The sequence below is a fragment of the Trichogramma pretiosum genome, unplaced genomic scaffold, assembly GCF_000599845.2.
Source record: "Trichogramma pretiosum strain Unisexual culture from Peru unplaced genomic scaffold, Tpre_2.0 scaffold31, whole genome shotgun sequence".
Classification (NCBI taxonomy): Eukaryota; Metazoa; Arthropoda; class Insecta; order Hymenoptera; family Trichogrammatidae; genus Trichogramma; species Trichogramma pretiosum.
The window spans coordinates 552,426-577,885 of record NW_019641631.1 but is presented as its reverse complement, the minus strand read 5'-3'; the positions used below and the strand labels follow the sequence as shown (position 1 = coordinate 577,885).

The 25,460-nt window shown below is 40.7% G+C and overlaps 1 protein-coding gene across 1 annotated transcript in view; it reads right to left on the bottom strand.

Moving 5' to 3' along the window:
- Nucleotides 1-5,145: 5,145 nt before the first annotated feature.
- Nucleotides 5,146-25,460, bottom strand: part of LOC106652331 (sex-determining region Y protein-like) — a 33,978-nt gene continuing 13,663 nt past the window's right edge. The window contains exon 2 of the mRNA XM_014371231.2: nt 5,146-12,939. Within this exon, the coding sequence (XP_014226717.1) occupies nt 11,605-12,939 (1,335 nt within the window). The 3' untranslated portion in view covers nt 5,146-11,604. The remainder of the gene's footprint in view (nt 12,940-25,460) is intronic.

The following is a 25,460-nucleotide window of genomic DNA, read 5'->3' as shown; positions in this document are numbered from 1 at the left end:
TAACCTGCTGCAGCAGCGAGCCGAGTCACAAGTGCAACGAACTCGCAGAAGGTCGTTTAATAATTTTCTGTCAAAAGGTTTTTGAACTCCGGAATTTGCCAGAACAAATCTCACGAGTCTTGTGTGTGTGTATGTGTATAGAGTGCTACATGTGTATACGTATATATACACACGTTTGCAGGCAGCGTACGTCAGGCGTGTGCAGGCATAAAACGAAAAAGACAACATTTTTACGCAATTCAAAGCACACACAGAGAGCGAGCGCGAGCGAGAGGCAGAAATTATTTTTGCGATAATTCGGCACACTGCGCACATATCGTAAATCAAATAGAAGCGAGAGCGCAACGATACCGAATGCGTTGCTTTTTTTAGTATATACACGTTATTATCTCGTTCGGATGTGCATCGACGAGCGGGGAATCGATTGGCGAGGCTCTTAGCTCGTTGTCGCGTCTGACGAGAGACTTTGGGCGTTCGCGATAATAAATAGATCGGCTCGCGCGACAATTACTCGAGAGAGAGCACTAGCTGCTATAGCGCATCGGCTTTGCAATATATATATATATATCATCGTCGCCCGCTCGGTCGCTCCGCGCGTCGCGATGTCAATGCACTCTTTCGCACGTATACATCGTATAGATGCGTGCATGTAGGCAGCTGCGCGCTCGCTAGCAATGAGTCAACGTAACATTTTTGACCTCACTTGATCATTCACGAATATGCACAGCTCTCTGACTCGCGCCGCTGATGCCGCATATATATGCGCTCGATAAAAGCTCGCTGCCTGCCTGCCTACATGCGCGTCTCGGTGCAATATGGAACCTGTTATATTACGTAAGAAAAAGCCCCGCTAGGCCGTACTACGGGCGAGGCTAATTAATTTTGGCTCACGGTAGAGACGATAACGCACGAGTGTGTGGGTGGGCCCCCTCGCCGCTATATATCGATCGCCGAGCCGGCGAATTTCAAGAACGAAGCGATTAGCTATTTAGTACCTTATCGTCTCTAGAGTGAGGCCAGGGATACGGGGAGTGAGTTTTAGTAGCAAAGTCAATGGTTTATAATCCCCGATAATGACTAATTACGATCTTTAGACAATTTGATCACATAGCTTCTCGGTTCTCTTACGTGTCTATGTACACGCAGCACATGCTCGGCTCGCCAATATATATATATACGTGCACATAAGGTGAAGGAGATAACGCAGCAATAGCCAGCAGCAGCAGCAAAGGCGGTGGCGGCGGCGCAGTAGCAGAATAGGGCGCAGAAGCGTGTATAATACTCGCCGCCACACTCTTTGAAGTTACCGCGTACGTAGCGCGACGCAGCAGTCCATGTTGTATATAATACGTAAGGCTTTCTTCTCTCTCTCTCTCTCTCTCCTCCTTCTCGAGAGCTGGCCCTACGCCACTGTATTACCTACTGCGCGTACCATACGTACAATCTACGTCCAAGCTGTGCTGCTGCACTAGCGACTATTAAAGCTCTCGAGGGCACTAGAACCTATCTCGCTTTGTAGGCAACTCGAACACGGGTCTATTGTGTGCGAGCGAGAGCCGATTCGCCGACTAAGAGAGAGAGAGAGAGAGAGACCATAATTGCTTCGAACGCACATCTCTATGTTAGACGTCGCGGCGCGTGATGCGCGTTATGTGCTGCGCGCGGCTTATTTACACCCGAGCATATAATGCTGCAGTGAGCTTTTTTTCCATTAAATTGTCAATGAGAGGGACGCTATCGTCGCTGCGTGTGTGTTTGCGTGTGTGTGCAGCCTGAGCTGCCGTACTGCAATTGAGTCAACGTTGCACATCCGACGAGTCCTCGAACTTTCAAAGCTGCGCCGTTATCGGTGAAACTTTAGCGCTGCGAGCTCTGCAGCTGCAGGTGTGTTTTGATAAAATTTCGGATGTGTGTAAGCGCGTCTGATGAATATGCCTCTTTTATCGTGTATATACGCGCGGCATTTGTCGATTCTTATCGCTTCTTGCATTATTTTATATATACCTACATCGAGGAGGAATTGAAAATTTGCGCTCCGGCTTCGAGGCGCTGAAAATAATCGACTGTAAGAAAAGCAGCTGCACGTGTTTATATGCGTGTCGCTGGTCAATAACATTTCCGCTCGTTTATTCTAGAAGCATAACGGCGCAACGATCGTGTTTATATCTATAGTTTTCGAGAGTGCGAAAAATCAGTCGATCGACGCACGATCAACGTGCGCGTTCGTGAATTGCGCTTCTATATCTATTTTTGTCAATTCGAGAGGTGTGTTTTTTTCTGATTTTAGTCCGGTCGCATTCATTTGTCGGATCGATCCGAGTATTATGCATGTTTACTTATTTATATTTATGTGAAATTCGCTAATTCAGGCTACATCCCGTGCTACATATCCGATGTTTGCTTGCGAGCTCGCATTTATTTAAATGTGTGCGTGCGATGACTAACACTCGCTGCTATTATCAAAAGTTTCTCTCTCTCTTTCTCCTTCTGGCAATGCGATTCCCTGGCCGCTTGACACTTTCACTTGTCCTGAATAACAAATAACGCATCAGCAGAAGCGTCATTGTGTGTCAATTCTGCGAGCTATTTTTCGATTTTTCACTGTTTTTTTTCAGTTTCATTACCGTTATTAAATTTTTCCATTTTACTGCTAAATAAAACTGCTAAATATTATCGAGTTGTATTTGAAGTCTGAATTAGAAAAATAGAAGAAAAAAAACGAGTCGTGCGAGGTTTTAGGTTACTCGAATAAAAATTGATCGAATGCTCCGCAATACATCGATACACATGTAACGTGTGCAAATAGACCTTCACTTTCCAACGATCGATTTAATATATAACTTTGCATAGGCCAGATAGAAACTTTTTTATAATTAGTTTAATTTGAACTCATTCGCGATCGTCATCGATCGAGCAAATAGTGATCCTTATGAATAGAGTACTTTGCCGCAGATAAGATTTAAAAATATACCCTCTTATCTTTCTAAATGTCATCGATAAGCGATGCGCTCGCAGCGATAATCTCGCTGGTAACCGAAAGCTTAGAATATTGCATTATCACGCGATTCGGATTTCGCAAAATCCTTGATTAATCATCATTTAAAGACTTTATTTTTCGACGATCAAAGCCGTAACATCACGAGGGAGCAGGAGAGAGACTGCAAGTATATAAGTAGCCTCGCACGAACATAATCATTCGGTTTCGTAGTTCATCAAGCGCAAGGTCGAAATGCGTTTTCTCTCTTCGCGATTACCGAACGGGGTCCAGTAGCGAGGAAATGGACCCGATTACGGCGCGAACCCATTGCGTAATCGGTGGGTAGATATCTCACCACGTACTCGAGCGAGAGAGCGAAAAAAAGTTCACCTTGCACGAAAGCAATAAACTATCGGGTGATAATCAAGCGCAACGTCGTTGGCGCGCGACGATGCACACACACAACATTTGCTTGCATAATTTCCAGCTCGATAGAGCCTCGGCACACCGCCACTTTCACCGCGGGCGTCGTTAAAAAATTCGTCGCGCGCGCGCTGCATTATATACACGAGACTGCTATATATAAGCTCGTGCGTTTTATTACATGACTTATCGAACGATGCTCCGTCCGTCTGTCTGTGTATGCAATATAATCAAGGTGTCGAAGCAGCAGTCGTCTGCACGTTGTCTATAAGCTTGAATGTATACGTGTAAGTGTGTGTGTGTGTGTGTGCGAGTGCGATTGTGTGAGTGTACCAGCACACGATCTGATACATAAATAATGCATTGTCGTTTTCCCATGTGAGCCGTCGTCGTCGTCGTCGACCCAACGTATGCCCTCATGCGACATCCTCGCTGCTACCGCGCCGATGTTGTTGTCGACCGCCTACGATATAGCTCTGCGCACGACATCGGCCAAGAAGTGTGACTTATACATACGTGTACGTATACGTGTAAGACGCGTGCTAACATTTCCAGTCTGCCGATGCTTCTGAATTTATGCATTAATGGTAAAATATCGGCCAGTCTACAGTAGCGCAGCAGCTAAACCGTGAACGCACGTGAGCGATATCGATTGCTATTACAAACTCCTCTGAAGAGGTCCTTATATGCGCGCTTCGACGTGCGGCTTTCTACTGGCGCCCTGGAAGTGTTGTTGCCACGGGATGACACGATTGCAGATCGATCGGTAAATATTTATGTTGCCCGCGCTGCTGCTGCTTTGTTTAAGCATAGAAAATATGCTTTGAAGGCTTGGGCGCGCGTGGATATAACGAGCGCAGTCTCGAGACTGAAGGGAAAAAAAATGACACTATACGCGAATGAGAATGCAAAACTGAAAATCGGCTGATTCAGTGCCGCGCATGGATGCAACGGCAGCAGCAGCAGCAACATCGCAACTCTCTTCTCCGGAGCGCGGGGAAAGCTGGCGCATGCGAGATGCCATCGTTGGGCGCCGCACCTCTCTTTCACTTTCGCGATCAGTTCTCACGAAATATTTATTATGCGCGACTAACACACATAAGTGTCTCGATGCTCACCAAGCTCGGCTTGCGCCAAGGCGATATAGAGACGCGAGTTATATAGAGAGTCCTCCGCACGTACGGGCGTTTATTAATAGCAGCTCGCGAGCGCGCGCATTTATTGCATTAGCCGAGCGATTCGTCGTCGCGGTCGTCGCAGTTGCAGGTATATCATAAGTGTCGCTAATCGAAACGACGATTGAATCGCGAATACTTACCCAGACGTATACTGATTATGCAGCCGTACTGTGTCACTTTTATGAATTTCATCTGCGTATGAGACGTATGGCAGCGGGTAAGGTCGATTTATGTCTCCTGTCGCCCCGTGTTCGTGCCTGTTACTGCCTGCCTGCCTGCCTGCCTGCGCAATCGCGTATTCGCCGCCGCTGCAGACTAGAGAATTTCCTCTTTTTCCTTTTTTTTTATTCTTCTCTCTTTATTCAAATTTCTATTCGCAGTTCCTAGGCGTACTTGCGATTTATTTTTCAATGACATTTTATCGTCTAGAGTTGAGCGATGAAGACGTTCGAAATAATAAGTCTCGTGTAATGACTTTTCTTATCTTAATAATGATTGTTTGGGTAAAAGGGAATTAGGTAGAGGTAAGAGGATAGGTATATCAATAAATATTTAACCAACAGTCGATTTATTTTTAAATGATTTTTTAATAATTTCGATAAAAAATGATATAAATCGGATACTTAATAACAAGATAATAAGTATTATAAACAAGGGGACTAAATACAAATGTACAGTGGATTTTTTAAAGTTAGTCATTAGCATAACTTTATTCTTTCTTACAAGTATAGGCGAAACTTAAAGAGCTAGAATAGATAATATAAAGACAATTATATCTTCTGGATTATCATTACATTGCTGATAATTATTTTTTTTTTCGTAAGAGTTTTAAACCTTTTCCAAAATCATCGGATTTTATCGAGATTTTGTTTTTGCAAACGCGCCCTGGTTGTTACATATGGTACATGATAAAACGAAGAAATATAATATAAAACACAAACTCTCCTCGAAATAGTTGCACAAACTTGGTCGGAAGAGAGAACAAACGCAAGAATATAAAAATAAGAGAGAGAGATAGTTTCAAGAAAAGAAGACGAATAAAAAAGTTCCAAAAGTAGCAAAGTAAATACAAATTTCGACAAACAAAACTAAAAAATTGATATTAGCAAATCGACACTGTGTAAAAATATTGCTATTTTTCTTTTTTTATCAGACAGCTATTTTTTTTTCCATTACATTATTAATCGTCGATTATTATAAGCCCCTGGACAGATACAGATTCAAAATTTAATAAAAACTTCACTCGCCCGTTATGGATTATATATTATTATTATCATTCATTTAACTCAAAAATAAACTCGCCTATCTCCCTTTGTATTGCAATTTCGTAAAACTGATTTTTATTGCACTGTGGTGTACTCTCCGCAGTGTTTCTCAAAAGTTTTTCTATTTTATAAAAAGTATAATTAAAATACAGAAAAGAAATTAAAATATCGTGAAAGCTCAAAACTCTGATTCGACAGTTTTTGACGATTTGAAAAGTAGCCTACGAAGCTATTAGACAAATTAAAAAATTTTGAGCAATATTTTTTTAAACCAAAATTTACACGATCAAAAATTTAGTTTGAGAATGATGATTAATTTTTATCTGGAGAGTATATTTCATTTTAATATCATCTTTTCTTTTTTTTTTCATTTCACTTTGCATTTTACAAGAGAAAAAACTCATTAAGCTTGCAACGACTTGCCGCGCGTACACCTAACCATGACAATGCTCAAAAGACTAGCCCCGACTTCTAATGCGCCGCGCGCTCCTCTGTTTTTTCAACTATGCAACATCCAGCAAGCGGCGCATCGTTTTATAAGGTACTTTAAGAAAAGACGGATAGTTATTACATATGACTCCGAATGCGTTTTTGCCATTTTTTATATACATGTACACCAAGCGCAATACGATATAAAAGTGTCCTTTCTTTACGATAATTATTTTACACAAAATGCTGAGCACTCCTCAAGGACGAAAAGTTAATTTTTCGCTCGTAACTTTTATTAATATTATATATTTATATACGCTCACTACTCGAAGAAAACTGTTAAAAAATGATGCAATGCCTCATTTTATTCTTATTTATACATATACTTTTATCTTTTTTCAATTCGACAATATATACAACGCGTTAAAATTTGTGTTAAAAACTACTACACATTTATTTGTCTTGTCATATGTGTATAATATATATTTATACTTTTTTTCGTCAACTTTGAATTTTAAAAATTGGAAAATGTTCTTCTCAGAACACAAGAGCCCACCCGGTCGAATTTTAGTTTAGACCACGTACACCCGCTACATCTTATGAAAGAAGATATCTTTTGATGCCAGCAGAGTAAAGCTATATCGAGGGTCCATTTTTTTAATGATCATTATTTTTACCCAATCTTATCTCTGCATTGAACGCATAAATATCGGGGAAATTTTATGAAATTTTATTGTACGCTACGTTCAATTTTTTGCATTGTTAATTTTTATCGTATATGCAACAAAGCTAAGCGCAAAGAAGCTAATCACCTAGAATTAACGCGTATCAAGTTTTTTTTTAATCTAATTCTCATTTTTTTATTACGTTTACGCACGAATACTATCAATACGACTATTTTTAATATTCAAGTATAAAAAAAACATCACTGAATTGTATGAATACAATTTGCACAGATACAAAGCCGAAAATCAATTATTATCAATGATTTATTACACCCTGACAATAACATACGTATTACTAGCAACTTTTAATTATGTACATCGCATCAGTAAAGCACAGGATTATTTTCATCGTATTTTATTGCCAAATACCAATCGACTAAAATTGATCATTCGAATACAAAACCGCAGGAATTGAAAGCCGCGACACACGTGATATGTTCCGTGTGATGATGCACCGACAAAGAACTGACTATTTTCTAGGCTTTTTCAAAATTACTCTTATCGCTTGCTTGCGCCAGCGTCTCTTTTGCTGCAGAACCTTTTCAACACCGTGTCGTATATCATTTGGCTCACGCACATTCTTATCTGAAATTCCGCCCAATTTACTTCTCCCTTTTTCCCTTCGCTCTTCAACATATTTCACAGCCTGTTTTATACATACATATATTGTAGTGATTTTCCTACGTTTGTCGGTGTGTGAGTGTATACGTATGTTAGTGTTACGGTGTGTGTCAGTGTATGTGTGTGTGCGTGTGCGTGTGTGTCTAGCTATAATCCTTACTTTTTTCCTTTGTCATTCTCGTAAAAATTTCTATGAACTATTTTTGCCGAGAAAGCTTGCCATTGTCAGATCATCTCTCTTTTTACGAAATTTCGCTTCGACTTCCGCGCCTCATTTACCTCAACCTTTTCTTTGCACCGAACTTACAAGCCGTTTCGTTTTTCTCTATTTTTCACTTAAAATGCGTGCGATCAATTTTTATTATCTTTTGTTTTGGCTAAAAGACGATTGTTTCGTACTAAGTATTATTTGATTAGCAGCATTTGCACTTAAATAAAATCCTAAATTTTTTCTTTTAATTTTTCTCGACTGGGCCCTGTATTAAATTTTGTACAATGGTTTATTTTTTAATCCTTCAAAAGATTTGAGGCGGTAGGCACTGTTTTTGTTTATTTCGTTTAAAATTTTTTCATTACTATTATCTTTTTTATTGTTGTTCGTTCCTGTATCAGTTCATATCGGACCTTTTTGTTATCTCTCTTTCTTTTTTTATCTCCAAACTAATTTTCAACATCTCGCGAGTTTTTCGTTTTCTTTCTTAATGGCTGACACAAATCGATAAACAAACGCAAAAAGGGCTAACTTAATTTAAATCGCATCGATAGTTTTAAGCTTCGAAAAATCTCTTTTTTCTTTACAAAATACACGAACGCATACATGTCTACGTGAATAAGAGCGCTATCTTAATAAACTTTTTTTTATTGTAGCAATGGCTATCTCTCTCTTTCATAAATTTCCTTATCGCTCAGCGAGAAAAACAGAGCCAAAAGAGAAAACAAAAAGTACTAAGGATCTTCAATAGCAAAAGTAGAGAAGAAAAATTATGAAGAGTAAAAGTAGTCGAGTTGCACGAAAGTTAAAATAAGATTGCGTTTTAGTTTATAAATCAATTATCATAATAGTAATAATAAAGTGTATTTTAAATTAACATAATAATAATAAAAGAAACATGAGATCAAGGTTTGATATCGATATAGTTTGTACGTAAAGGAATAATTATAACAGTCTGTGCTGTCTGTAATTCATCCCTCGTATTTCAATAACAATAATCCGGACACGTTGCTCTTTTTTCTCTTTTTGTTTTCACTCCTGTATGTGTGTGTCGATCGTGTATATGATTCGCATTAAAATCTCGCATCCCTTTCTGATTGCATAAAAGTATATATGTGTAGCTCTTTTCAGCTGTCACTCTCATTACATTACTTACTATGTATAGAAGACGACGTCGCACAATGGCGCCGCACTCTCTCATATAAATATTTTTTTATAATATATATTTGTATATATATCGTATAAGAATTCAAAAACAAAAACAATAAGAACTTTGTGTATAGTGGTGCGATGTCAAAACGTACCTTTGCTATCGGTATTTTTTTATACATATATGTGCAAGCAATACACATTTATTGCAATGCTTATGCTCTCGACTCGCAATGCTCGTTTTTCTTATTCGCAATCTCAAATACAATATAGTTTATTATAGTTCAATAACGTTTTATATCAACTCAACTTTGCATTTATAACTATCTTCCTTAAATGTCGCTCTTGTTCTCTCTCGGCGGACGCTAATCGTTTTCTGTATTTTCTCTTTTTTTTTAACAAAGATGTGCGCTTATCGCGTGTTTCTGCATGTATACGTGTATTTATTCTATCATATTTGCGACAAAAATCAATATATAAACGACGGGTGAGTGTGTTGAGTGTTATATTTCGTTTATGTGCGTAATATGCAATCAATGCTTTCTCTTTCAACATGCCTTATTCTTTTTCGTTTTTCCATGAATTTTTAATTAACTGTTTGTGTTTATCTTTCGTCTATACTCACAATGACTTTCGTGCCAGGGATAAAAACCGAGCGACAGTAAATCAACGAATCAGTCAAAACTCTCGAAACCGAGATTTCAGACTTGGGCTTTTGTAAATCTGCCTACTTTTATCGTTGCTGTGTTATTTTTTTCACAACTCCGTTATGATTTCAGTTGCTTTAATTTTAATGTATCAAAGAGAAATTTACGTTTGCAAAGAGTAAAAATTTTAAATCGCGAAAAGGTTACTGTCGTTTTTCTGTCGATCGGTTCTGTTCCGAGCATTCAACGAGAATATACAATAAGTCGTAACACCTCGAACTTACACATTTAAAAAAAATGAATGCTATGAACATTAGGATATTGTTTACGAGCTTTTTTCATTACAGATATAGCAACAGTGGATCGCTAGTATTTTATTACTTTTGCACAAATATACCACAAGGAAATCTTCAAATCGTTATTAATAATCTTACATACGTATCTATGTTATCGATATACACAATGTCACGGGGTAAAGGGAAAAGTCTGCTTGTCTCAAAGTTGAAACTGCGTCATCTACGGCTAAAAACTGTTGTTGAACATCGTCAACGAGGTCAACAAATTTGATTATAAAAGACATCGTTTTTGAGAGTGTGGCCGGGTGCCCGAGAGGGTCAGCTTAAACTTCGAGACTCTAGCTCGCTCTTATTGTACAAAAGTCCTTAAGTTTCTAGTATGCTACAGTACATTTACAAAAACACGAGAGAAAAACGTTTTATATTCTGAAAAATCTGCTTACACAATAAAACTCTTTAAACATATATATTGACGTATTGTATATGTGTGTATGTATGTAAGAGTAATGATATAGATATATACACACATATAGACACGTTGTGACGCAGTATGAATAAGTGTATCGTACAGCCCTCGAATAACATATGTACTTATAAATATATGCACCAACATCTTGTTTTTAACGCACATTAGGTAGGCATAAATAAACGGTCGAGCGCTCGCATATATGAAAAAGTATTAGAGATTAAAAACTGAACAAGTATACACAAACGAGAACATGATTATGAACAGAAGAAAAAAATCAACTTTTTTTCTTCGCACGCACGCCGTAACGCATGGCCAACGAATAGTGATAACAAAAAAATCACCTTTTTGCTTGTATTTATATGTACATACGTAGAGCACTCGCTGAAAAATTGGAAGCAAATCCAGACATCCTTAAGAACTGCACAGACCGTTGCTTGCTGCTTAGCCATTGAGCGAAAGGTGTAAACGTGCACAAACTGTTTATTTATTGTACGTGTGTATTTGCGAAAGAGACGTAACGCACACCAGCGGTTGTGTGGACCAGTTCAGATCAGCTGGACTCGATTTAGCGAGAGTGCAAGGAAACAGCTGGCAACCGATGAGCGCTTCCGCCCCGGAAACGCACCAGAGCAGTACTGCCTTTTAAATTGCCGCAAAGCTTTTGCGAATATATATCTCGTCTCTATCGTAAACTTCACGCCAGTTCAATAATATATGTATCTGGTATTTATTTATGAAATAATGCCGCTAACACACTCGTTTGAAAGAGAAAGAGAGAGAGTAAAGAGATCAATTGTAGCTTGGCTCTGACGACGTTATCGTCGAAATAAAAATTCGAAATAAACAAATATGAACACAATAAAATATAACGTGTAATGTGTGTTTCTTTAGTTACTCTGGGATGAGAGTATTTACAACAGCAATCTGTTTTTGCGTACGCTGCTAGTGCTGCTGTGTCTGTGCTTAGACCTACTTCGGCGATGCTTCTTATGCTTCTTCGACTTCTTTGACTTTCTCAATCTCTTTGGAGAAGAGACGCTTGATTCCAAGGAGCTCGAGGCTAAAGTGGGAACAACGATGTCGGACTTTTCGATAGTCTCGTCATCGTCGTTCGCGAGCACGGGTGACGACGGGCCATCGACGATATCGTCAAAGAGCATCGAGTCGCCGCACACGCGACTCGCGAGCTCTCCCCCGCCGTCGTTCAGCTCATCTCAGAAGGTCGCCCAATCGCTGCTTACCCCAATGTCGGAGAACATGTCTGAGATTTCTGGATTGCAGGTGAAGCCGAAGTGCGTGGTAGTATCAGCACCACCGGCGTTACGCTCAAAACTCTCCAGTTCCGTTGCGATGGTCTCCATGTCGAGATCCAGTTTGAAGTCGCTTGGTTGAATCTGAAGCAAATCCGTCAGCGAGTCGAGGTCAGCTAGACTCGTGGTGTTGTTCATGTTGGCGTTGTTGCAGTTATTATTGTTTTGCTGATCTTCGAGTTTGCCGTTGTTAGAGCTAGTCACTGCGCTAACCATGGTATTCATTTCAAGGGGCTCTTCTTTGATGAATACGCTGTGATGATTAGGAAGTGTGTGGCACATTTGGTGCTGCGGCCTTTGTTGTTGCTGGAAACCATTCCGCGCCAAAGCATTCAGATCGTTTGTGTACGTTCGCAATTGCGACAATAATCTATCATTTGGGAAATCTGTCGTAGTGTATTCCATCGCTTCTTGTTTTATTTGCTGCTGCTGATGCTGTTGCTGTAACATTTGCTGCTGCATGTGATGTTGGTGCAGAGTCAACTGCGTTTGTTGTTGCTGCTGCTGCTGTTGCTGTTGTTGCTGCTGTTGTTGTTGATGACAATCGAGACTGAAGTGATCATCGTAGAAGCTGGCCGATTCAGGCGAATCGGGTGTATCACAAGAAGGACTGCTCGGCACTTTAGCCGTGACGATCGGTGGCGTAGGTGTATAATCGTTCGATTGAGGCAACTGTTGGGGCGGCGATGGCCTCTTGTCCAACGCCAATCTGACTTTCAATCTGGAGATGGGATTCGTCGTGGGTGTCGATTGAAGCCTCTTGACGGGGCTCTGCTGCTGGTTGTTGTTTGTGTCATTGCGCATGAGCTTGGGCGATGAGATTGGGCTGGGGCTCAGCGTGACGGAAGACAGGGACGACAGCGACGACGAGGATGTATTTGGCGAGGATGACGGCGACAGCGAAGTCGTTGACGAAGCGGACGATGTGGACGAGGATTTCTTGGCTTTCTTGTGCTCCTTGGTCTTGGGTGACGGCGCGGGTTTCGTAGTTTTCTTTCGCGGCCTGTATTTGTAATCTGGATACTCCATCATGTGGAGCTGGCGAAGCCTTTCGGCTTCCTCGATGAACGGTCTGCGCTCGGTATCGTTCAGTGTCTTCCAGCGGCGCCCGAGCCTCTTGCTTATCTCGGCGTTGTGCATGTCTGGCTGGACCTCGCAGATTTTTCTTCGCTCTATCTGCGACCACACCATGAAAGCGTTCATTGGCCTCTTGATGTGATTCGGATTGTTTTTCTTTGTCTGTAACAAAAAGCAGAGGTGTTTGTTAAAAATCGACGCTTGTAAAAAAAACAACATTATATGAATTATGGTGATTTGGATATTGTCAGTAATACAACTTCAAAGTCAAGAAGAAAGAGTAAAAACATCGAGGAGGTTGACTTTGGTTACGCAGCCGAGCGCGCCTAATTGCCCGTTCCAAATACAAGTATGAGCTCGGATAGGCATGAACGAAAAAGCTTCTCTCTCTCGCTCATTCCCTCTCGATTGCATGTACACGTAAGTCACCATAGCGTAACTTGAAGTTACTCGCTCTCGCGAACGGAGGAAGAGAGAGTCGCACAAGCGCCGGTAGATCGTGACTAAGAGCTTGACGCTTTTCAGAAGTTCGTGCAGAGGTTCTCACGCTGCGCTTGATGCTGCAGCGATGCCATGTTTTGAAGATTTAGAAGATACTATGTATATTATAATCTCGGTATATTATATGTTCGCGTACGTTTATCGTGAATCTTGTCACCTACGTCTGCATCGACTAATTGGAAACTTATACGTACGCAATGTTTTTTTCCACGATATCGAAGTCGATTGTTATTTCTTCAGAGAGAGAGAGAGAGACAAACGTCAACGGAGTCTGCATTGTATTCGACGCGCGCACAATATGCATAACTGATTTTCTCGTCGGTTAATTATCTTATCTTAGACGACGTACAGCTACTAACGTGAATATTCGAGACGCGATTGCGAACTCACGGCCCACACACGTATGTTCTGCTATTGCTGCTGATCGGTAAAACCGGCCCAATTACATGCCGCGCCAAGCCCGAAAAGTACACTTGCATAATTAAGGACGTTGCGCCTAGCTTTGCTAAACAGGTATAAGCATTGCCTCTCGAATACTCGCTCTCCCTCCCTCTGCCGAAAGTATAATCTCAAAGAGGTAGTCCGCGTGTACGACGCAATTCGTATTTTCAAATGATCGCACAATTATAGGTATACTAGTCGTTTTGATTCGCATCTTGCATAGATCGGGATTCGATGCAATAACAATGGCAATAATAAAAATAATAATAAACGTAAAATAATATCTACATGAATATAAGGCTTGGGATCGGATTATAAGATTGAGAAGTGAATTTTCTATCCCTTACTTGTCCTGCGATATTCTTCCTTCTTTCGCTATATGTTTTTGATCTCGATTTTAATCAAATGATTAAATTTGAAATAATAGCAGCAACTCTTTCTGGATCATTGTAATGTTAGTTTGGTTTTTTTATTATTGACGCGTACTCTAACTCAGGGGCAACCCCTACTTCGATACATTTACGTTTTCTCGATAGTGTAGAATTAAACCTGACCCGGTGTACATACTGAAATACATGTGGTATATATTGCAGTAATAGCCCGTAAATCAAAGGGTAAAACAAAGTGAAGAGACAAGAGAGAGAATATGCGTGCGTGTGTGTGTTTGTTGCCTTATATATACAGTATGGTAGGTGAAGGAGGCCCTAACTCTCTTCGTGAGACGACGATGACTATCACTACTATTGCTTCTAGCGACCTACGGTTATACATCCTAATGCAGCACACCGTGTCTATATGTATCCTGTCCTATCCTAAGCGCGCCTCTACATATGTGTTGGAGAATAATGTGGCCGATACAAAAGTATATCATCGCGATACTTTTTACATGATAACGCGCGTCTTACACATTATTGTTATAATTACAATTATAATGTTATACACGAGTGCATATACGTGAAAATAAATCCCCATCAATTCACTGACAAAATCGACGCGCGCGTGCGCGATTAAGATCCGAATAACAAAACATGCCGCATGAAAATTCATGCTAAATTCTCACGTCTCGCGCGGATGAAGCCATCTGAAATATTCATGCGCGCATGTGTACACGTGTATGGCATCGCTCTCGAGTGGCTCTTTTTTTTCTTCGCTCGATGCATGCGGATGGATGATAATTTTTACGTAATCCAACGCGTCAAACGCTTAATTAATATATTATGTACGAATGTGTGTTGTACGTGCGCCAGTATGTGTGTGACTTATCTTCGCGCTGCCAAATGACGTGCCACAAGACACCCATCTAAATAATTCAATGAATTTTCGAGCGCGTCACACATGTGCCAGGCGCGCGATATACTACTCTCATGTGTGCGAGCTTTTTCTGCCGCAACTAAGCAAAGCCATCATCATCTCGCGCGCAATTGGATGATCGCTGGCGTCCACGAGGTCGTGGATTTTTTCCGCGTATGGAAATACGCACGTACATGTTCGCGCGAGAGATATACATATAGGCACGCGCGAAGGTCGTATTTGAAATGCAGCTAGGCACGCTGACCTTATACGCGAAAAGCTTCCGTTACCAGGAGTGTCTATGTGTCTGCACGTGATCGAACACAGCTCTAATAGTTTATCAAGCATACATGAGATTATAGCCTGTGCTGCTCTTTGCATATAAGCCACATATGTGCGCGCACACGTAGCGCGTGTGGGCATAAATTAAAGCTGCCGAGTATAAAAGAGATAAAGAAGTAAAAGAAGCTTTTTCGGATTCACGAGACGGCACGATTGGAAACGCACAACGTCGCGCTTTGAATTATTTATCGAAAAATAAAAACGCGACAAAATCCATTTCGTCGTTAGGAATATGATTGAAACGTCGATGCTGCCGTCGAGCCGATTGAAATATTTAAATACGTACGACGGGTACTTTGGCGTGGCTTTCGATGATTTTAAATTGTTACACGACAGTAACCAGAGCTTATGTACACGTAATTCTCTGGGTGTACATATCGCGTACACGTATAGACCCGTGTGTATCTCTTTCTATGCGGCAGCTTTAATTTCACTTAATTCGCTGTTTACCGTGTAATTAAAACTACCGCATGCGGCCAATGCGAAGAAGCGGCCACTGAAGTCCGACACGCGCGAGTTTGCGAATTATAGCCCGCACTTAGCGGCAATTGAGAACTTTTTTTCTCGATTCGGTCTTTTTTTCCTTCGTAATTTACGCGTTATATACTCATCGCGTTGTCTCTGCGCTTACGAAGCCTTTTTGCGAGCTTTCAAACAGAGACAGAAACCTGCCATTTTTCTGCTAACAGTTTATGAAAAAATATATGTCAACAAAACGATTCCTGATGACACGCTTGAAAAATCATATTCCTTACCAAGAAGTATACATTTATAAAGTGTAACATGTTTTCGAATGTGTTACTTTTTTTAATTTTATAATTTACAAGTGTTAAAAAGGAAAGTAATACATTATTGTATTGATAATGTAGATTTAAATGCCGAGTAATAGTCTGACGCGAAAACAACGATGACCGTAAATCGTTTCTTTTTTTCCTCTCATGTCTCGTACCTCAATTTTGGCGAGTCTAATTATTCACAAAATTAGATAGGCAAATAATGCTCAAGAGGGTCTAACGGACTTAAACGTATGCCTGACATAACAGCAATTTTTAATTTAGAGCTAAGGTGTGAATTTATTCGGACTTCAAAAGTAAAAAATCGGTCGCACGTAAGCGCGCGATCCAGGGTCATTAAATATTCAGCAGCTCACAAATCGTCCGATACTCGCGCTGTCAGCATTAATTGAACTACAGATGGTTTAATGGACGCGTGATTCCTATGTATACGTGCGTACACATAAATGTAAGCTTCGGAACTAATCAACAATATTAACAATGATCAAGTTCTCGCTGCGTATTTTTAACGTAGAAAGAAAAGGATTGGATGAAGGTCATGTGCGCTTGCACACATATGCACATTATGATACCGTTTTCCGGCTCGCACTCGTTTCATTGCACAAGTGACACAGTATATAGTTGAAAGGGAGAGAGATACAATAGCTCGTTTGACGTTAATTTTTCGTTTTCCAAGTAAAATACTGCCATGCTTACGCGCGGACTATTTTGCGCGCTAGACTCAGTCACGAGTGCACCTAACCCTACACACGAGCGTATGTAGATGCGTGTGTGTGTGTGTGCACACACTCGCACACATACCCGCGTTTAAAATAGGTAACGGATAAGCACGAAACGGTCATTTGTCCCCCTGTTATACTTGTACATACGTATACCTGTGTGACGCGCCTACAAGTAAGTATAAGGATTCTCTTTTGTCGAAGACGTGAGAAAGTTTAGAAAATGGATTCGTGACGTTAGAATGGTTTTGGAGTTTTTTCCCTTCCTCTGCTTCTTTTACAACCGCATTCTGCATTTCTTCTACATATAATTGTAGTACATACGCGACTAACGACAACAAACATTGGCAGGAAAAAGAAAAAACGAGGTCTGTCTTTCTTATTTAATGACATCTCCCTTCCGCTTTATCGCATGCCCGCGATAAAGCGGATCTTTTTCGCGAACTATAGAGAGAAGGAAAGAAGAAATTTACATCTCTTCGCGCAGTCTTACTTTTGCCACATGCAGTTGAGTCCCTTTAACATTGGGATGCGCCGCCGCAACTTTATGTCGACGGTTGTGTGCGTATACAGCGACGAGAAACACTGCTCTCGCACGAGCACCGACGTGCGAAGTACGCGCGGAACGCAGAGGCATATAAATATCCTCTCTCGTGGCGTATCGAAAAGCACGAAATTCTACGAAATCGCCACGATCCTACCACTGCCAACGAGAGAATTTTATCAAGCGAGCAGGAGAGAAAGAGAGAACGAAAAGATGGATACGCTATAGCGAGAGCAAAGAGTATTAATTTACTCGAGTTGCTGATGCGACTATATTCTCAAGACTTATTGCGCCGTATTGATTTCGAATGACAAATTTCTGCAGCCTCTTGCAAGGGTCATTAATACTCACGAGTAATTAAAAAAATCAACGCTGCCTCGGCGAGTAAACGAAACAATTTGTCCGACGATGCACATCTACGAGTGAACGCAATGGCCTACGCGCTATACGCATTAGATCTCTATTTTTTCTTCGGTGGTAATTACATATACGCGCAGGAGAGCCCGCGTACGCGATTATATACTCATTCATCGTCGTCTCAGCTGTACAGCGCTTACGTGTCTTATAGAGGAACAACAGTCGAGCAATGACGCGATATAAATCTCTTATAATCGAGGTTAAATTATCGTACGTTTGACGTTTTTCTCATATACAAATAATCCACTTTGCCGGAACAAAAAAAAAATAAACCAAGCAATTTGAAATGAAGAAAAAGTCAAGTCCGTCGATTTTAGAAATGACGCGCAAAGAGCAGCTGTGACTGACTGGCACCAACGCAAGTGCAGCGCGTTGTCCTATATGAAACTGGCAATTTTCGTGGAAATTATTAATTAAACGACGTACATAGTAGTGGAAATGAAAGTACACGGCTATCTTGACTTTAGCAAATTAGAGAATCTGCGCAAGAGGCTAAGATGGATAATAGTAGTCATATCGAGGTTCATAATATTGCAAAGAATCGCGCAGAGACACGATAAACCGATACACGGCGGCAGCAGAGGTACCCACGACGCGGCCTTGAATCCGTAATCGATGCGATTTTTCCGACATCGCGCGAATCGCTCAGCATGGAATTATCATCCTCCTTAATACATAGTTTTACCGACTTATTAGACGTTCACCGATCACACCGTATCTTTTTTCCACAATTCAAATATGAACTTTTACGATTGGTGTCACTTGCATAGGTATGTGTATGTGTGAGTGCATGAGTCTGAATACGAGTATCTTGCATAATATTCGATTGATTGTCAATTTTTTACATCGACTTTAGCACGTTATTATACATCTGACATTCTTATGCGAGGGGGGAGAAAAATAAAATCAGCCACGTATCGAGCAATTAAAAAGCTGTAAAAGTGCGAGATGTTCAACTTTTTACGAGTGCAAAAGCTTCATATACACCTTTTGCTGCTAGCATAAGAACATTGGACCGAACAATTATTAGCAATTACATCGTAAATCGTATAACGAGCACGAGACCATATAGTGCACGTTTGTACACGCGGGCTCAACTGTATTCCAAGTACACGCGCGCGTTTTTTATTTTTGGACCGGCTACAATCGCCCGACATTGAAAAAAAAATCTCGCGTATATCTTGAGTACGCAAAAGAGTTCTAAACTCTACCCACGCCTTCATTTTTTTTATTAATATGTGTAACGTGTATACGAGTGTATAATGACGAAATCACGAAACATCAATCAGAACGAAAAACGCTCCGATTATGTACTCGACGAGAGGCTATAGCGAAAACGAGAAACACTTGAACGTCGAAGCTGTGACAATAGGAAGCAATCACCTGTGTTACTAATTCTAAGCTCCCAAGCGCTTTTGAAAATCCGCGTCAAGACGGATTAATTTTTTTCAAAGATGATTCCTACTTAAATTAATACGTCTCCAAACAAACAGTAGCCGTACTCATTGAGCTTGTGCCCTATAAAGTTTCGATTTCTGCGCGATAGCGAGTTATAAATCAGACTTTTTTCAAGTGGTGGTCTGCGCTGGCAAAGCCAATGAGCTCCGGCTGCAACACGTTCAATTCTAAGCGTACTTGATGTAGGTCGTGTCAAAATTAAAGATGGCACATAAATAAACCCGTTCATTGTCGAGCGCGTCGAGTTTTGTCGAATTTAAGCGCGAATATAAGCGTTGGAGTTTTTACACAGACACCAAGCCGTATTATATATATAGCGTGGCAAGACACGATCGCGCTCCACATTTGGCGAGCCTCGGCGGTGTATTGCGCGAATTATATTTGTCTTGTGATTGATGCATTTCTCTTTGCGGCTTTATATTATAAGCAGACCTTGACAACTCTGTTCGCTCATGCATGTGCGCGCAAGTACACGGCTCTATTCGCTAATTACATGGATATATACACTCGCATTGGGAGGAAGAAAAAAAGTACATAATTTGCAACCCGAGTATATATTCGGATAAAATTACAGACCAAGAGAGAAAGAGAGAGACTCTTGCGCGCTAGCGCATGTATAAAAGCTTACATTCCATGTTCTGTTTCGACTATATATATTTGCTTATCAGTCGATAGCGTACGTGATGGAGCGCGGAGAGAACGAAAGAGTCTCGATGGATGGTATGGATGATTCGACACGGGTAATCATCGTAAAATACAATGCCCGCGGGAATATTTAATCGACCAACCAGGAATAATAATAATAACGACTACCTCGAGATCTTTCACCGGTAAGGATTTTTTCTTTACGACGATCTCAATACACCCTTGTGCAACAAAAGCTACCGCTGTTTGGTCTGGTGTCGAATTAATTTATTAGAACGTTCATTCGTTCGATAATCAAGCTCTCGCTTATGACACAATCGGCCACACAATAATACTGGCTATAAACGAATTCGACTCGATGTTTAATGTATAATCCTCGCTCAACAGCACGCGTATGAGATATTCGAGCGAGCGAATTATCCACATTGTTGTGTGTCGCGTATACTGACCGATTTCAGGCACGTATATATATACACATGCACGTGAGCGATTTTTTTATATACAAGTTTAAATTTATAATTACATAAGAACCCCTGGGTTGATTGAAAAAAATCACACAAGGCTCGGCCTGTGTACTAAACGCCGAAAAAAAGGCAGATTTTACGTAATTCGATATTACGTATTATTAGCGAAACCCCACAGCAGCAGCAGCAGCCGTGTATAGAAGCAAAAAAGGCAAGGACATATTACTTGCGATTGCTTCACAGCAACAACAGCCACCGCCATCACCCACTATATATTTTGTGGCTGCAGCAGCGCAGAGAGCACATAGTTCTCTGTCGAGAAAGAGTGAGAGAGAGAGAGAGAGGGAGATTTGCTTTGCTTATTAGAGACGGCTGCGTATGCTAATGTCCGTAATATAACAGCCAGAGATGGAGAGAGAGAGAGAGAGAGAGAGAGAGAGAGAGAGCAAAAGAGGGTTCTCTTTTATTATACTTTCAGATGTGCGGCGGCAACAGCAGTCGTTGCATGCTGCTACTCTCCTCCTCTCGCACATCTAAAAGAGAGTAATGTTGTTGTTCCATATACATATACGTACAACCGAGCGCGTATATGTATCATCGTACGCGCAAGAAGATCGCCTCTTGCGATGTAGGTTATGAAAAGAGAGAGAGAGAGAGAGAAAGAGAGGGACGTGTCGAGCTTGCGACGATGGAGATATGCTAAGGATGCACACAGACGCTCGACCTACCTTATGTATACTGCGCAGATGCGAGCTATACGCGTCGACCTTTTTTTCATTCACCTCGCGGTAATTATGAGTTACTTTTTTTTTAGATTTAAAAAAAAAAATACATTATACTCGAGAGCAATGAAAGTCCATTGTCCAGAAAAAATTTACTGGATTTATTTTATCGTATGTACGTAAATTGCTCTCTAATATTTCTCCCTATGGCTACGCGAACCGAGAGCGGGATTTTTTTTAAGCACAGCAGCAATTATCATCAAATTTTTGGCGCTAAAATTTATATCCGAAAACGACAGCGCGAACAGCCGCAAAGCCACTTCTTACAAACTCGTAAAAATCCATCCAAGTAGATCACCTTCGATTTTCGAAAGGCATCTCGCGTGTGGCGCGGCCGAAGCAGCAAAATTTAAAGCCCCGTTGCAAGAAAAATTGTTTCGCTCGTATAGCTTCTCTTCGTGGTTATTTTTTTCTCATCGGCCATTTTTACACTCTCAATTTTAGTGAGATGAATTACTTTTTTTTGCAAACACATGCGCAAGGCAAAAAAATAATGGAGTAAGAGGACGTAACCAGTGCATGTGCGTACAGCGTTACTATCGTGTGAAACGATTGCCACCTACGCGTATAGCATATGTGCAACATTAAGGCGACACACTTTTAATTTTGGTGGAAAAATAGTATTTTTTGTTGACCAGGTACTTATTGATTGTAATTTAGTTCTATAATAGTTAAAATATTTTATTTCAGTTTTAATTTATAATTTTCAAGTTTTCTCTATAACCTCTAGCATATTCCCATACTAAGATAAACAACTTTTTCTGGCGAGTTTACTAATGTATAATATAACTGGGCTATGTTTACGTGTGACCAGCGATTGACTCATAGGCGCAGACACGCGCGTGGATTTATACATATATTTTACGTGGTATTAAGTTCTCATTTGCATTAATAATGTACCTATGGTAGAAAAGTAGCGAGAGAGGAAAAGAGAGAGAGAGAGAGAGAGAGAGAGAAATCTAGTCGTTTGCGAACGAACATATGTTTTTAAACGTTTCAAGTTGTTAATTTTGTTTTTTTTAATCCTTTCAATATCATCTCGCGCTGTCTTCGAGCAAGACGAATATCGGGTCGACGATAAATAACGATAGTGATTGCAATCTTGCTTGGTAGTTTAATGAATTAAATTAAAAAAGCGTAGGTGGTAGTAAACAAACATTGCACGTATTAATTGCGATATTTATTTGCGAAAGTTTCGAGCGACTGTCCTGAATAATAAAACAAAATGCATCCTCAAAGCGATAACTATCTAATTTAACAGCCATTGAAATACTTTTATTATAGAGCTATGCTGATCAATAATTTCTTTTGGCTGAAAGAACTACTTCTTTCGTAAGCTTATTGTACTTATCATCTAAATAAGCTGGAATATTATTTCGCTTTTTTTCGTTTCAACGAGACCCCCACATATACACACTTAGATGAAAGTATCACGATAAAGTTAAAGATATTTTTCCATACTCTAAAACCAAGCATTGAATTATATTTATCGCGGCTTAATCACTACCGTGTACGTATTACCCAAAAAAGTCTTTATCCCGTTAACTTAGTTGATTTTTCCTGAAAAAAAAGAGAGAAAAACGTCACACGTAGATTTTTTTTGTGAATCAACATTTGTCTTGAAGAGATGGTTTGAAGCCAGTTAACTTTTCAATCCCATTTTTGATACTCAGAGCCGTTTAAAAAAATTATTTCAGTAGTAGTTTTTGAAAACGGAATTGAAACTTTGATTTTTGGTTTCGCTTCGGCGTCTCCTAAATTGCATTTATGCACTAGAGAGTTCGTGCATTTACGCGAGTGTGCGTACTCGTATGCGTAAGTGTGATCATATAATTACTTGGCCGATTTCGTCATCAGCGCGTGTCAGTGAGCTCTTATGCGCAGCCGTGTAACGTATTAAATTTACGAAATCATAATCCTAGATTGCCCCATTAGTCTAGCTCGCTCGTTATCTGCGTATGGTTTTTTAAGCCACACACGTGTAAGGTCTATTTAAAATATATATGTGTATAATACAAGAGCGCGAGAAATCGACACTAGAGCAGCGCGGTTTTTTTCAAATAAAATGCGGCATGGTAATGTGCACAAAAAAAGGCGTGCTGCTGCAAACTCCTCGTGGTAAAAATCGCGCGCGAAAGCGAAAATGCTCGATGAATGCGAATTAAAGTAACAGCTCTCGCACCTTTGCTCGCTCTCGGCTTCCTATGTAATTAATGGAATCGACTCGAGATAAATTTGCTGGGAAAACATAGAAACTCCGACGGATATTCGGCAGACAGCGGCGAGCGCAGAAGCAACGTTGTTATAAAAGCTCGAGAGGTAGTAGATACGTATATAACGCAAAAGAGGACGGAACATGTCGCTGCGCTGCAGCGACCTATCGTGAAAGTCAAATGGGCAAATTTCTAAAGAGCTGCGCCTCTCCTGCTGCTGCTGCCACTGCTCTCCCACGGTAACGATGAAATTAATGATTCTCGCGAGTGACTCTTGACTCTATCACGATTAGAGCGGGAGAGAGACAATCCTTTCATATATATGCGCGCGCGCGCGAGTTTTCCTGTATAACTGCAGCGGAATGGCACGAGCACGACAATCGATTCGTTTTCGAGCGAACGTCAATTCGAGAAATCCAATGCGAGTGTGTGTGTGTGTCTTTACGAACATTAGCATGTATTATGCGAATTTTCCGTGCTTTTCCTAAGTAGCAGCACACGATCTTTCTCTCTATCGTCAGCAAAGAAAGTGTCGTATAAGCTGCGGTAACTGTGTTATAGTCGTGCGGGACGGACCTCCGCACCCTTTCCCCGAGTACCCGCTTCATTTGTTCCGCTGTAAAGAGAATTATTGAATTTCAAATTTATCCAGAGTAGCAGTAGTTAGATAATTTCTCTTCGCAGCAGCAGCAGCAACTCGCGCAAGCTTATTATCGAACTGTAATACTCATGCAGACTCAGAGGCTATTACGAATGCCATGATTGATGAGGATTCGAAACTATTCCGGCATCGAGAGCGAGGGAGTCTCTTTCATTTCTCTTTCCTGGTGTACGGACGTTATGCATAAATTATGTATGCACCATTTCGGCCGTGGGGATGTGATCGTAATGGCGCCGTCTTCATGCTATATACGTTAGCGATAAGTCGCTAGAGCTGCTCTATATGACTGCACGAATTTGTCTATCGCTGGAAATTTACTCGATACCCCTCAATATCTGCTCTAGCGTCAAATATGCGTAGCGTCGTTGTACGCTCGCGCTCACGGCGCAGTTTAGTTGCAATCTTAATGGTAATAAAGACGGGAAAAATGTCGCTCGCGTATTTCCGCGACGAGCGGCCACGAGGCCTATCTCGAGTTCCGCCGTACGTTGAGATTCGAAGCAGAACACGAGCGTATATCATCGCTGACGCGTATTGCACTTTTAAAATTTCAGTCGACGTTAATGTATGCTCCGCTGACGATTAATTTATTTTAATTTATCGCCTATTACATTCGCATGTATGTGATCATTTTATGCAGTGCTCACGGCAGAAGAGCAGCAGCAGCCTTAGCCGATGCAATAAGGAGCGCGCGCGCGCCTGGGAAATCTCCGAAGAAATCTCCTCGCGATAATATTTTTTCTTCTACGATTTAATTGCCCGATTTGTATGTGAGCATATACTTGCATATCTCTTACTTAAATGTTAAATCATTCGCTATATGAGCTTTCGCTTCATATAGCGATGAACAAGTTTTGAACTTTCCGAGCGAGACTGACACGTGCATTCAATTTTCTTGATACAATCAATTGCTAAGACTCACGGACTCTAATACTCTCGAAATAATGTTTCAATTTGCGCATTAGCGAGAAAGAAAGAGAAGGACGTGCGAAAGTGTGTGTATATATACAGTGATTGTGTTGCACAACGCACGTGTGCATAGATGACATACAGATATGTAGGAACATTTGGTCAGACACTCGAAGAGGTAGAGTTAGAAAAATAAACACACTCACAAGCCTCTTTTTAAGTAAATTAAGTTGACTGTGAGAATTACGAGGATATGAAAACGTATACGCCAATCGATTTCACAGCTCTTTAGAGATTACGATTACAAGATTATGCACCGAGTTAAACTCAGCTATTTATTGCTTCCGACAACTCGTGGTTTAGTTTTGATGCAAAGATCTGCTCCAAAATAAACTTCATCAAAAGCGTGCAAGGTAACGCAAATTAACTTGTAAAATCTAGCGCCGAAGATCGAGGCAGTAAACCTTGACGGTGGAGGCGGCTACTGTGACAGCCAGCATTTC